Source organism: Gymnoscopelus microlampas (genome assembly GCF_963454915.1).
Source record: "Gymnoscopelus microlampas genome assembly, chromosome: 21".
NCBI lineage: Eukaryota > Metazoa > Chordata > Actinopteri > Myctophiformes > Myctophidae > Gymnoscopelus > Gymnoscopelus microlampas.
In genome coordinates this window covers 27,862,811-27,876,647 of record NC_139958.1, presented here as the reverse complement: position 1 = coordinate 27,876,647, position 13,837 = coordinate 27,862,811, and the positions used below count along the sequence as shown (strand labels likewise).

At 40.7% G+C, this 13,837-nt stretch overlaps 1 protein-coding gene across 2 annotated transcripts in view; it reads left to right on the top strand.

Moving 5' to 3' along the window:
- Positions 1 to 247: 247 nt before the first annotated feature.
- The window catches only part of LOC311037018 (protein unc-13 homolog B-like), a 93,196-nt gene continuing 79,606 nt past the window's right edge, over positions 248 to 13,837 (top strand). For both annotated transcript variants that reach the window (XM_084046057.1, XM_084046056.1), the window contains exons 1-2: positions 248 to 487; positions 9,775 to 9,804. In XM_084046057.1, the coding sequence (XP_083902183.1) occupies positions 466 to 487; positions 9,775 to 9,804 (52 nt within the window). In that variant the 5' untranslated portion in view covers positions 248 to 465. The remainder of the gene's footprint in view (positions 488 to 9,774; positions 9,805 to 13,837) is intronic.

Here is a 13,837-nt window from a genome sequence, read left to right as displayed (position 1 = left end):
AATGGAGCTAGTGGCCACCACCTGTTCAGTTCAGTTCCCTGGTATTTGATTGGTGGGAGGCTTTTGCATGCTCCACCCCCAAAGCCTTCTATATGGGTCTGCTCCGCCCTATATATCTATGGCTCCACCCCACTCACAAAAAGACGCAACCCCATTGGACGCATCACATGCCACTCACAAGTGTTTCGGCAACGCCCTCTCATTTCAGTGCCCTCAGGTTAGTCCCATAATTTGATCATGGCGTGCCCACCACGGCGGGGGGCTTGCTCTCTGCTGCCCGGTGTTGTTTATTACGCTGCTTCCAACACTCAAAGACCACCAGTAACCCAGCGAAACCGTCGAGAACATGTCAAAAGTTGACCGGACCTTATAATGTCACCGCCGGACACACTGGATCATGTCATCATAAGAGCCTTTGCAACATTTTAAAACTACTGGGGTTGTCACTGTGGAAGAGCTTATACCATGTCTTTGCTGTGCGTGAGGGGTAAGTTTTGATTTGAATGTCATATAATTTAGCATTGAATTAATGTGGGTTGTCTTGGTTTAAATGAACTGTAATTGACAAGTGAAGTTTGCGCGAGTTTTAGAATGTTAAAATCAGTGCAATCTCACAATACAGGTTTGGATTGGTGGCTACCTACACCCCATAGGGAATTAAAGAAGTATACAATATTTGTTTGACATGATGTATTGGTTTTCAAGACGTTCTGTTATAGATAATTGCAACTGATAGAGAAACATACTGTTATTTGTGTCATTATCCAAAGCATCAACCCCTCTTGTCAAACCTACCAGCTGTTAACCAGTGGTGGAAGAAGTACTCACATTTTGTAGGCTACTTAAAGTACCAAAAGTCCGGTATTCAAAATGTTATAAGTGTATACTATAGGGCTGAAGTGGTTAATGTATGTTTTGTAATAGTAATCAAAATCTACAAAGTAACTAGTAACTTGTAGTGGAGTAAAAAGTACAATAGTAGCCTCTGAGATGTAGTGGAGTAAAAGTATTGAAAATTTGAAACACTTCAGTAAAGTAAAAAATCCCCAAAAGTGTACTTAAGTACAGTACACCTGAGTAAATGTATTTAATAATAATAATAATAATTAGTAATTCTATCCGAGAGAGACAGACAGATCAACAGAGAGACAAGAAAGAGAGATGGATAGAGAAACAGAGACAGACAGATGAACCAACACTTCCTTTTGAAAGTTTCCCATAGGACTAGGAGGCCTTAAACACAGTAAAATCCTCAGTGTTGAGAACCTCTTTCATAATTTCTGGGCAGTGGTATGAAATTTCCTTCAAGTGGTGTACAGGTTTATATAATGTGGAGCGAAGTGTGTACATAGCCATGTTTATGACAGACCTAGGTGCAAGTTAGCATCTTAACCACGTTCAACCTATTTTGGGCAAGACGTTATAGGCTACATCAATGTTTGCTAATAGATATTTTTGCTATTTGTTGAGAGAGAGAAAGAGAGAGAGAGAACTGTGACTAATACTGAGATTTACACTAAAGGGAGCTACACTGCAGGCCTTCCTTTTATCTTCTGTTATGTAAATTATTGTCCTACTGCATTTTAATTTTGATCTTAAACCTTTATACTCTCATTCCCCACTCCCCAGTCTGTTAAAGGTTGTAAAAAGCACAAACAATTAAGTAATTTAATTTATGAATTGCTGTACAGTCCAGTGGTGTACATCAACCTGATAGCAGGCATGTGCAGCATCCTTACCTGGATTGGGAGTAAAATCACCACAATGTATTGTTCTAATGTATAATATCCAGCATGCGATTGGCTGATCCACAGGTGGTGTCCAATTGTCTTGAGTGAATATGGAGGGTATAACATAGTAGCTAGAGTAATTCTCAAATAGCAGAATAGAAAGGAAAAAAGGGCATTAATTAAACCCTGGTTCAAACTTGGTCTCAGGAGAGGACTGATCTTTGTCAGTCTCGGTTTCAATATCGAATTGGACTCTGTTCAATTCTACTCTGCTTGTTCTTTCTTGGACTTGTCTTTAACTCAACTAAAGTGGTCTTGACTACAGCCTTGCCTTATTATAGCAGTCGGAAGGCAAAGAGACAAGTCAGGCGGCTTGATGCGAAATTCTGCTACACAAAACGGAGTTTAATAGTAACATATGAATCAAGAGTCATCATTGTGCTGAATGGGATCCCCCACCAGAAAGCTTGCACAGCATCCATTTATTGATTACTATCATGCCAACTGAAAGCAGTTGTAGTGTTAGGCAGCCCGAACATAACAGAAGACCTGAGTGCTCAGACAGGCTTTTGCGATTGGCTCATGTGACTCATCCCTTCCCTCGTATCACTGTGACAATGTTGTTTATTTATTGGTAGTAGGGGGGAAAGGCTCATCGCCATGGTGATGTCTTTATGCTGATGCCCCTCCAGTAGTACACGTGTGGGAGAATCCCCCCCCCCCCCCAACACACACACACACACACACACACACACACACACACACACACACACACACACACACACACACACACACACACACACACACACACACACACACACACACACACACACACACACACACATCGTGTTGATCAGGGCAGGGCTGAGTGGAGTCAGTGGACAGATACCGTCCTCACATGGATCACACACCAATGCACCAGCAGGGACACATGGGTACCTGGTGTTGTATATTGTTGCTGTTGGGTGGAAACCTTGTATGTCCAAAACTGTTCATTTTAAGAATTGGAAAAAATAACGTGTTGCAATGAATCCAATGTAGTTATTATTTAGTCACAATATTCTTCTATTAATTACTGAATGTTCACCGGCTATTATGACATGCCCCGAATAGGGATGCTGGGATTCATGTGGTTAAGGGAGGTGTTGATCTTAATCAGAGCCCAAGTGGGGTCCAGGCAGTTCTGTCCACCTATTGTCATTTGGTTTCTTTATAGAAGGTAGCTGAAGGCCTTAATGCAGCCAACCAGTGTTGTCAGTCACTGGTCAACACTCTGCTGAGGATAGAGAGGTCGATGCAGAGCAAAATCAGGATACGGTACAGGTGTGAAATATGTACTCGCATTAGACATATGTTAACTTGCACATGCTATAGTAAAATAATTTACTTAGTTTGTCTTGCAGCTGAGTCTACATTATGTTCAAAGGATATTTTCGTCTATGAAACACATCTGTGTATTTCACCAAAGGCTGTTTGGTTTCACCAAAAGCTATGGTTTTCAGTGCTCCTAATCTCTACTGCAACAGGTTTCTTGGGAGTTATAATATAATTAATTTCAACAACTGACGATGGATCAGTCCATCTTTAGGAAGACAATACAGAGTTTGTCTGGCTGTCCGACAGTCAACAGCAGCACACCTCCAATGGTGTGCTGCTAAACTAGAAATGCACCCATCCTTATGCAAATAATTCCCGGTGTGACTTGACAAGAGGAAATTCTGTATGGCTTCTTTAAACAGTGCAATATCATCACATAAAAGTTGCGTGTTGTCACTGCTGTTGTATCCTACTGACTCACCTGCCAATGAGGCGCTCCCACCGGGAGGACGTAGAGCCTTCGTCCTACTCCTCCTGCCAAACACTCCCTGCTGACAGGCACTGCACTGCGAGGCGTTGTGAGCTTGTAGATCAGCTATTTTCACAATGTTTGCCTCTTTCTTATTTGACAATTTGGCCAATTTGGTGTTAAAAAGGTCTTGAAAGTCAACAAATTGTAACTTTAGAAATGTGCCAGATACCCTTTATACACTTATAGTATGTTGGTTTGTTTACTGAAAACAATGTTGCACATTAAGTTAATCATCTGGGGACCAATAATTTGGGGACCCCCTTTGGGGGTCCTGACCCCCAGTTTAGGAACCACTGATATAGACGCTCGACAAAGCCGGATGCACCGTGGTGGATCTTAAAATAACAACAACTCTGGAATTAATTGGCATAACGACTAAATTGGGGAGAAAAAGGGGTGAAAGAAAAACAAAAAACAACTCTGATGGCAAAATCCAATTCAAGACTATGGACAAATCATGCTTACCGTAATATTAATTTGGCCATTTTTCTTGGAGCCTTTTCAACTGACAACAGAGACACGCACAATGTGACTTGGATGAAGAGAAATTTAAGTGGGGCAAAAAAAACATTTTGAAATTGGGTGAGAGAAAGAGAGGAGTTCACTACAGTTCTAAAATAATTGAGAGATAAGTGAAGCTTTGAACGAATGCCAGCAGAGTGGTTGAGCCAAGTGTAGGCACTAGGCAGTAGTAGTGGAATTATGAGGAGAGAGAGAGAGAGGGAGGTGGAGAGAGAGAGGACGCTTAGAGATTGTAGCGCTAATTCCCTGGCCATCTGCTGCGTCCTCTTTTCCTCTCTGGACACAGGCTCCACCTCATCAGGCCCAGCGGCCTACTGCACATAATACATGCACACCATTGTCATCATGGGGTTTGTGACCTCACTTCCTTAGTACTTCTGTGTTCCTGCTTCCTGCCTGAACTGCCAATGGTCCTCTTAAATTAATCCATCTAATATTTGAACACAACAATATTGTTGTTCAAATTTTACACAATAGATATTATTAGGGCTCCAACTATGGATTATTTATTGGCTATTATTCTTTTTCGATGAATCGAATAATTGAAAAGTTCTAATTGAGGATTTGGATATGGTCCATAATATGCTACTGTATTTAAAAGAATGTATTTCATGTCTGTGAATTGTGTGTTTGTGGATATATTTAATTGGAAATTATCTGTAGATACTGTATATACTGTATCACAAGTACTCAAGCCTAGAAATAATAACTAGTAATCGGACACACAACAAAAGGAATCCCCATTGTTTAATAATGGACTGTGAAAAGTTCCAGAAGCCAGTGATGTTAACTAAACAATGTGTTCTTATATTATAAGCTCAAGTTTCATGTCACACACCATAAGCACTCCTGTAACTTTCACCAGCAACCCATTTCAATAAAAAATATTTTATTGAAATAAGATTATTTATAATGAATTAGTTTGATTAACTTTTGCAGCCCTACACGTGCCACTTAGTTCAGAGTATTTCCTGCAGCGCTCATAGTATATTAAAGCACATTATGATGTTATTACCATCAGCAGCACAAATATAATGATTAATGAATGAGTTTTTGTTATAGAAATAGCGGTGAGTCACCTGTTGCTTACACAGTGATTTTGATAAGAAAACAACCACCTGACAGGGAAAGTGTGCAACTTAACCAGCCACTGAGGGCTGAGTCAAAAGATAAGCATCAGTTTCCATTATAATGGCCCCTTCGTTTATTGCCCTCCGTGCTGTTTGCTGCTACCCTGGATAACGTCATGCGAACTGGGACATTAGGCCATCATGCCAACTCGTATGTCCCAGTGACAATGAGTGAGCCAAGTGGCTGGAAAGCCTCAATGGAAACACTGAAAACTCACACGCTCACAGTGTCCCCTCTCCCCATTTACAATTGCTGATTTTCCACTTCACATTGAGGAATGTGTGAGCAGGATGTTCCTAGGGATAAGTGCAAGTCTTTTTTCCTGTTTTCTTTTAGCCTCCACCTCTAATGGCCCTGACACACCAAGCCGTTGTCTGGCTGTCGATAAGAGTCTGTGCCCAAAAATCCTTCATGAGCCTTCATGCTCACTGGAGAATAACCCCCTATTGATTTAGGAGACCCCACAGGCCCTGTAGTGCCATTTGAGTAACTCCATGAACTTTCGCCACAAACCCGAAAAGATGCACTGTCTGTCGTACAAACTATATTTCCCCTGCAGCTCTGTCGTGTCCTGATGGCTGCACCCCATACCTGACACATTCCTGGGTAGGCAACCCAGCCCGGCGGAGATCTGCGCTCACTTTTCTACTTATTATTAGTATAGTCAATTTTATCCCCAATCATGAGAATGCGGTGCTCTAAGGAATGTTTATTAGTTCAAAGCACCTAATGGACCAGTTAGTATGGTTCTGTGTGTATTTACTGTACATAATGTCTATTTGACAGGAAGTAAAAGTACGAAGCATTTGGAACGACTGGTTCCTGATCCATGTGGCCCATAGGTCTGGAGGAGCCTATCTCCTGTTTCCCTAGAGCTTGATGTACAAGTACACCACCTGGACATGACGCTAATATATCGCGTGGACTTACGCCCAATCTAACCCTAAACGCTGACTGCCGAGAAGGGAGGCATTGGGTACCATTTCTTAGTCTTTTGTATGAATCGGCCATGGATTTAACCCCAACCTCCCAGTCTCAGGGCAGACTGTCTAACCACAAGGCCACTGAACTATGTGACAGGAAGCTAGCGCTGAAAAGTCTCAGAGTTGGAATCAAACAAGGACAGTTATATGGTCAACCACACACACTAGTTGGTCAGCTACCGGTGCACCCCAGAAAAAACATTCTTAGTTGTTGTTATGAATGTATTATGCACTGTGGCTTCAACTTCTAACAGCCCATGCATGGGGCAGCATGCCATGAACACACTCTTTTTATAGTGTCTGTCACTGATGTTTGCCATGGATAATCAGTACCTTGATCTCAAGAGAAACATTTCAAACAAAGGAGGCAAAAGGCAAACGGAGGCTTCCTATATTCTCACTCATGTTTATGTTTTTAACGGTGTGGCTCTGTAGGGCAGTAGGAGGCAGAGCCGTCTAGAAGGTGTGTCTGTTTGTTCGGGGCCAATCTCGCAAGCTGCTCAACCAACAAGGGACACATTTTTATAACTAGGGCACCGGCCTACTCGAGAAGTCAAGAATGATCCAAGTTGGAAATGCATGCCCCATCCGGTTATGCAATACCCGTCAGAGTACCCGTTGTACCCGTCTGTATGTCTCTGTCCCTTTTATGTCCCTATATATGGGGACTTTGGTATCTGTCTGTCGCCATACATGGAGTTCTGTGTCAGGCATACCCAAATATGTGGTCTAGGCCAGTCTATGATGTCATATATTGATGATATTGATCAGCGTACTTCGGGTGAATATGGGGATTTGCGGTTCTATCGATACTGATCCGACCAACTTCCCACTTGGCGCATAAAGCCCTCGGGTCCTCACCGATACGCACGCTGAGTTTGAAGATGTGAATTTGTCCACATATTGTGTACTGTATATCTTTAACTTTTATTTTATAATGGAAGTGAAAGGTGGTCGGATCGGGCTGAAACCGTGCCAAAATATGGAATCATACTTTACATCCTAATAGGCATCATAGATGGCTGATGTCATAGACTGGTGGTCACATGATGTCAGAGAACCAGACATGGGAGCCACGCCGTCATTAGACCCCGTTTTGATTTAGATGTCTGCAGAGGGAGGAGAAATGGACATGCCATGCAGATACATTTAGTATGGAAATCATGTCATATATGTGAACTATACAGCCATCCAATCCACCCCATCTGCTGTTTCAGGCTCTACTGGTTTAGTATATGCCTAGTATGTACACAGTCACAATGCTGGAGCAGCAATTGCAATTAATCCCCTCCAAAGCACCTCACAATCCGAGACCCATTATTGTTTTGTATAGATATACAGAAAAGGGCTAAAGTCTGAGTAATCTAAAAATAAACCAAAGCACATGAGAAACCAGTCCACACATCCCATTACAAAATGAAGAGGTCGTAGAGGAAGATTGCTGTTGTAGCCTTATGCATTATGCTCCCTTCTTGGCCATTGTATGGAGCAGTCTTTACCAGCTGCACATACAGGAAGCGATATATGAACAAATGTTTTTTTGTTGTTGTTCTTAACCAGGGGTTTTTCTTGTGTTCTTATCTGGGATTCAGCAATGTTTTTTTATTTTTGCTTTTCTCTTAGACAAGAACTAATTTAGAGCGGTCAAGAGCACTCTTACTGAGATAAGAGAAACTACTTACCGGTTCACAATATCGGTTAATAAAATGTAAATGATATGATATGCTAAATTCATTGGCAAAAAAAATACCATTGATCCCCAATTACAACTATAAAAAGTCCACAACGTTGCAGATGCAACACAATTGTACGATGGAGCATAAATTATGCTGTGTGTCAGTACTCTGGAAAATCACTAATTTCAACTTTCAAACTTCAGTTTATTGTCACATCACGTGTTTACAGGTAAAGAAAACTCGTACAAATTGGGTGAAATTATTTTATGAAAGTTTCCCACACACACTGCAGCTCTTTATAAATAAATAATAACATTAGTTTTTTATTAATTACATTTTCAATGATGTATACAGCTTTTCAAGAATCAGGGTGAGAGAGATCAGAGAGCTGTACTAATTACAGAGATATAAAGGTGATCAGCCACAACATGAAGGTATGGGAAAAAGTAGTGTAGGCTAGGTTAAGAGGAGACTGAGGTGACATAACATTTAGAGAGCAGCTGAATGTTTCCATGCCAGGAAAGACCATCTTGCATTGTTAGCTTTGAATGTGTTGATGGAGAGTTACAGTACAGAGAAAGTCAGAAGGAGTTGCATTGTGTCTTCTTGGAAGTAGACAAAGCCACAGTCATAAGCTGTGGTATTGTATAAGGAAGTCGGGAGTGGCAGAGAAGTATGTAATATGTAATATGTAACAGTGGTGGTTTCAGGTGAAATGAGGGCAGTGTGACAGCGGTAGGGAAGTACCAACAATGTGGTATTTCATGGTATTAGATTTCCTCCCTTTTAAATAAACCAGTGCAGCAGAGTACTTAGTGCAGTACGCATTATAAGAGTATTTTGTTGACAATGTCACATCATTCAGGTGCACATTATGGGAAATGCAATGCCACAATAGCTTTGGCGGCTTGCAGTATCAATAACATGGTTGTTTGATAGAGCAGTATACCTTAAAATGACAAAATATTGCAAAAAATATAAGGAAATAGCTTATAATGTGTCACATTGTGAGCCTGGCCTTATAGATCTGCTATTATCACTTTGCACATCACTGTCATATGAAGTATAAAATAGGACATTGATTTATGAAAAAACTAAAAGATGTAATAAGATGGAGAATTGGAGAAATGAAAGGTTTCTGTCCAACAGTAATGATAAGAAATTGGATTGTGAGTAGATTGTATTAAGAGACTTACTGCTAAAGATTATTACTCTTTTGACCATGGGTGAGGATGATACTATAGTGTAAAATGATAGGAGTGTCAAGTATACTAGGCTACATGAAATAATGGAGCTTTAAACCCAGATTTATACTTAGTTGCGTGCCAGTGCCATTAAGTATAAATCCGGCTTAACATTTTCTTCTTTATATTTGCAGTCGTAAAACCTTCAAAACAGGCAGTCAGTGTGTCTCATCTGTGGATCCATTCAGGATCTGTCTGTTTGTAATTCTTATACTTTACTTTACCCAGCAGCAGAATCAGTTAATATTATATTTGATCAAATGTTCTCCTGCCCTGTATGAAATGCTGCATATGATGGAACTACGTATGTGAGGATGGTGTGTATGTCCTCGTGTGGTACGGAGGTGACTCATCAACACATGCTTTGTTTGTCTGTATATTAATGAATTTGTCAGGCCTCATCTACACGAGCATCAAATGTCCCCCTTTCCTCATGATTAATCAATGCTCACGCTAACATGACGTATAGCCAGCTTTTCTTTCTTGGTCCAGAAATGTGCTTGCCTTGCACAATGATTTAAAAAAATGCCAACTAATAATAATAATAATAATAATAATATAATGCTGCTAACGGGAAAAAGAAAACTATGATGATGCATTATCTTCTGGCTAATAGTTATTTTCTGTTTTATTTTACAGTGAAAAAAGCCAAGCTCCAAGGATCTCCAGGTATGTAATATGTTTTGACAACCTTATAACAACCTACCTACCTATATCACTCCTTTTGGATATGTCTTGATTACTTTCTTTTTAACTTTATTCCTTTTGTTTCTTTTTTGCTATATTTTAATCTGATATTCATCTCATTGTTCTGATTTGCAAAAAAAAGAAAGAAATATTCTGTTTTTTTTTAAAACATATTCGAAATAAACATGACAAAACAAAACAAAAGATTATATTACATTTATTAATTACATGATTTCTAGCTCTTGTGGCCTTTTTTCACCAACGTTTGTATATTTATCTTGAGGTAGGACCATTTGCAAGATTGCACAAAATAATGTCCTCTACTCCAAATCTTTTCTGACCTTTTTGTAACATAGTTGAACTCAAATAAAAAAATATATAGTCTATTACCAATATTCCCTCCCCTGCCACATTTTGGCAACAGATCACTTATACTCATATCTAATCCCATCGAATTCCGTCAAGTCACTGGGTGACTTGACTTTTGTATTGTGTAATCCTTTGTCCTTCTACACTCCCCCAGGTGAGCTTAGATCAGTGTTGGCTAAGTCCAAATCCCTATCCCCTCCACGGTGATAAATCCCTCTGGTGTTTGGCCTCATGCATATTCCACATAAGCCCTGTGACGTTTCTGGCCAGTGGTGGCAGGAAGTCAAAGTCACGTGACGCTGACAGTCTGACAATCATCAGAATGGCGGCATTTTGCTGCTCAAAGTCCCCAGCTGACCTGTCTTTTTTGACGAGAGCACAGGCGCTAGGACCGCCCAATATGGACAAAACGTCATACAATTTATGGCAAAGAACTCAATAGCGATATGATATACATAACTTGCGGTTCAAACTTTGTTGTTTGATATTTTAAGTGTAGCAGCTGTGAAAACTAGGCATTCTTCAGAAAGCTGCATGTGACAAGCTTATAGACCCGGGTCAGTTTCCCATAGCTTCATTTGATTACTCAGCAGCAGGAAAATCACTGATTGTTTAATATAATGAACTTCAGTACTGCTGTTTTGAACCTGACATAAGTAACCGTTGTAAACATCGTTTTCAGTGGGAGCGCTCAGCGCTGCATATTTATGCTTTGCTGAAACACCAGCAGCGTGACGAGGCGCTGAGCATCTATTCTGCACTGCTCAGTGCATGTCCGGTGTTTTTATTTAGACTTTTCAACTTTGGGTGTTTGGATGAGCGGTTTAGAAGAACGCCTTGTGTTTTCAGCTGGGCCACACGGCCTAAGGACTTTTCAGATTTTGCCAGTAATTAATTTTCAATGAGAGGTGAGCAAGCAGGTCCTGTGAAACTGTTGCGGTCATCTCACACACAGAGTTGAAACATGTTGAACTTTCGTGACGCACAGGGAAAGCGTTGTTGAATGAGCTGAACTTGAAACAAGCTATTAAACACACTCAAAGCTTGAAGGGATGTTTGTGATTTGCTGGCTTTAGCTTTACATGCAGGATGAGCAGGGTGATGTATCAAAGTGCATGTTTGTTCATATTTATAACAATATAATAATGTTATGAGTTCAGCCCTAGCGCATGCTCTCCTGTGAGGGTGTAGGGCATGTGCCAGGTTGGTGTCACGTACATGATGGAAAACACAACTACAATATGCCATTGTGGTATATTTTGCTGACGTTTAGTCTTGGCAGTATGAAATCTTGTCTCGATGGTGCACAGAGACACAATTAGTCTCAAGAAATCCCTGCTGACGCTGTGATCCTAGACATAAGCCCTTGTTAACATCTCTCTCTCGCTCTCTCTCTTTCTCTCTCTCTCTCTCTCTGTCTCTCTCTCTCTCTCTGCCTTTGCCTCTGACCCAACGTCCCACCCACCCCCCATCTACAGTATGACACTGTCACCTGCCCTACTGTAAACAATCAGGTATAATACCTGCTAAGTTGGTGAGCTGCTCTAGGCCAAATGTGATTAGTCACTTGTCTGGAATAGAGCCAAGTTGAGTTGCACTTGTAAGGCTCAGGGCAATGTAGAAATGTTAAGACAAGTTTGAAAGGAATCTTTATTCAAATTCTAAATTTACACGGAACTGCTTTATGGCCTAGGGGAGAGGAAGTGTCATCACAAAAACGGCACTGGTGTTGAACAGAAATCGTCAGAAATGATACAGATTACTTGTAGATTTTAAAAGCATTTTGAATGCAGGTGGGGGTAGGGAACAGAGGGGTTGACAAAATAACCTGATCCATGTGTAATGGTTGGTGACTGGTGTTTGAATAAGTATAAATTGGTAAATGATAAGTTGTTCCGCACTTCACTGAGCACGTTTTGAAACGTTTTATGTAGTTTGTCCTTAGGTCAGGCACTGTTCAGTATACACAGTGAGTGAACCAATGCATTATTTGATAATACAGGGCATAGCGTGCTCATCCAAAATCGTCAAATACAAACGGAAAAGAAAACTGTGTGCACACTGAATTAAGTTCCTATATAAACTTTATTGCTGCCACGTTTCAACCAGCACAGTCTCCATCGGGCAAACCAGATGTTGAAACATTGCAGCAATAAAGTTTATGGTACAGTGTAGTCTCGCGTAGCCAGACTACTATTCCACAATCTCCGAATGCTATAGAGTCTGGAACTACACCTCCCGAAATCCGAGAGAGGTGGCACTTCCGTTCACGAAAATACATTTTAAAATATCTTTACATTTTATTTTTTTAATTACCATTTCTGCTAAGCAGCAAGCTATATATACTTATATAATTTTTATTTATATTAGGATAAATTAGCGCGATTGTAAAGACGAAACGGAAGTGGGGAGGAGGCTTCACATCCGCTTTATATTTTTATATATATCATGATCAGAGCTTCCGAGTCCCAGACTGTATGACCGGAAACATTTGAAAACAGTCTGGCCACGCGAGACTAGGTACAGTGTAGACATACAAAAAAGCAAGGTATGAGATATGTGACAGAGGTCAATCCGAAGAAGACCCAGGACCTCGGATTTATAAGTCAAACTTTGTTGCAGGACCATTCTGTTCAAGTGTGAAATTATAAAATTCACATAATCATCATCATTAACCCTTATGGAGTACAGTACACAACTAGCCGAGACACCAAGTTGCTTCAAAGGTTGTTTTTATTCCCTTTTTGATTCTTTGATTGAGCGGCATATTTGTCAGTTTCACAGCTCAGAGACAAAGGTTTTGATACTCTACAATGGGGCAGGCTCAGCTATGAATACCTTCCCTTGTCCTGTCTGTTTAGTCAGTTCCCCTGACTTAATGATTAAATATTATTGTTGGCCAACTATTCCCCTGCATCCTCATGATAACGCTGACCCACTCCATGTTCAAGGAGGAGTAGGACCTGTGTGTGTTTACATAGGGCTGGTCTATGATGTATGTTTGTATTGCACTTAACGACGCCACACCCTGAATCAGCTGCTTGTGTTGTTTTTCTTGTGTGGCGTTGTCACGTGACGTTGATTCTGAAGAAGATACATTAGAATGACCATGAGCTAACCAGTGAGTGACTAGCTCAGTTCCCCACTAATGGTCTCTGGTAATTGGTTTCTGATATTTGTATGTGTATTTGAGGAGCAGGTGCACTGATGATTAGCAAGGATGCTAAACTGACTGAGATCAGAATTTGGACCTACGAGCCTGAGGTATTCCCAATTATAGAGAATGTCTACAATAAGTTGCATTGATGCAACATTGATGAAGGGTTTGAATTTTAAATGGAAGCTTTCCAACCACCTGAGTTTTCTTGTATTGAGAAAACTCATCCTTTCACCTGCTACATGCTGGCAAATGTACTTACACACTTCTGTGTGTGTGTGTGTGTGTGTGTGTGTGTGTGTGTGTGGGTGGGTGTGCGTGTGCACGCGTACAATAGCATAGAGGCCATCCACAACATCAGGACAAACTGAACTACAAATTGAAGCCTGGTGTGCTTTGAAGTTGCAGTAGTCACAGTATTGCACATATTGAGCACAAAGCCAAATACAGGGAGAGGTGTTCATTTGAGCTGTCCGCACTGTAAGAGTT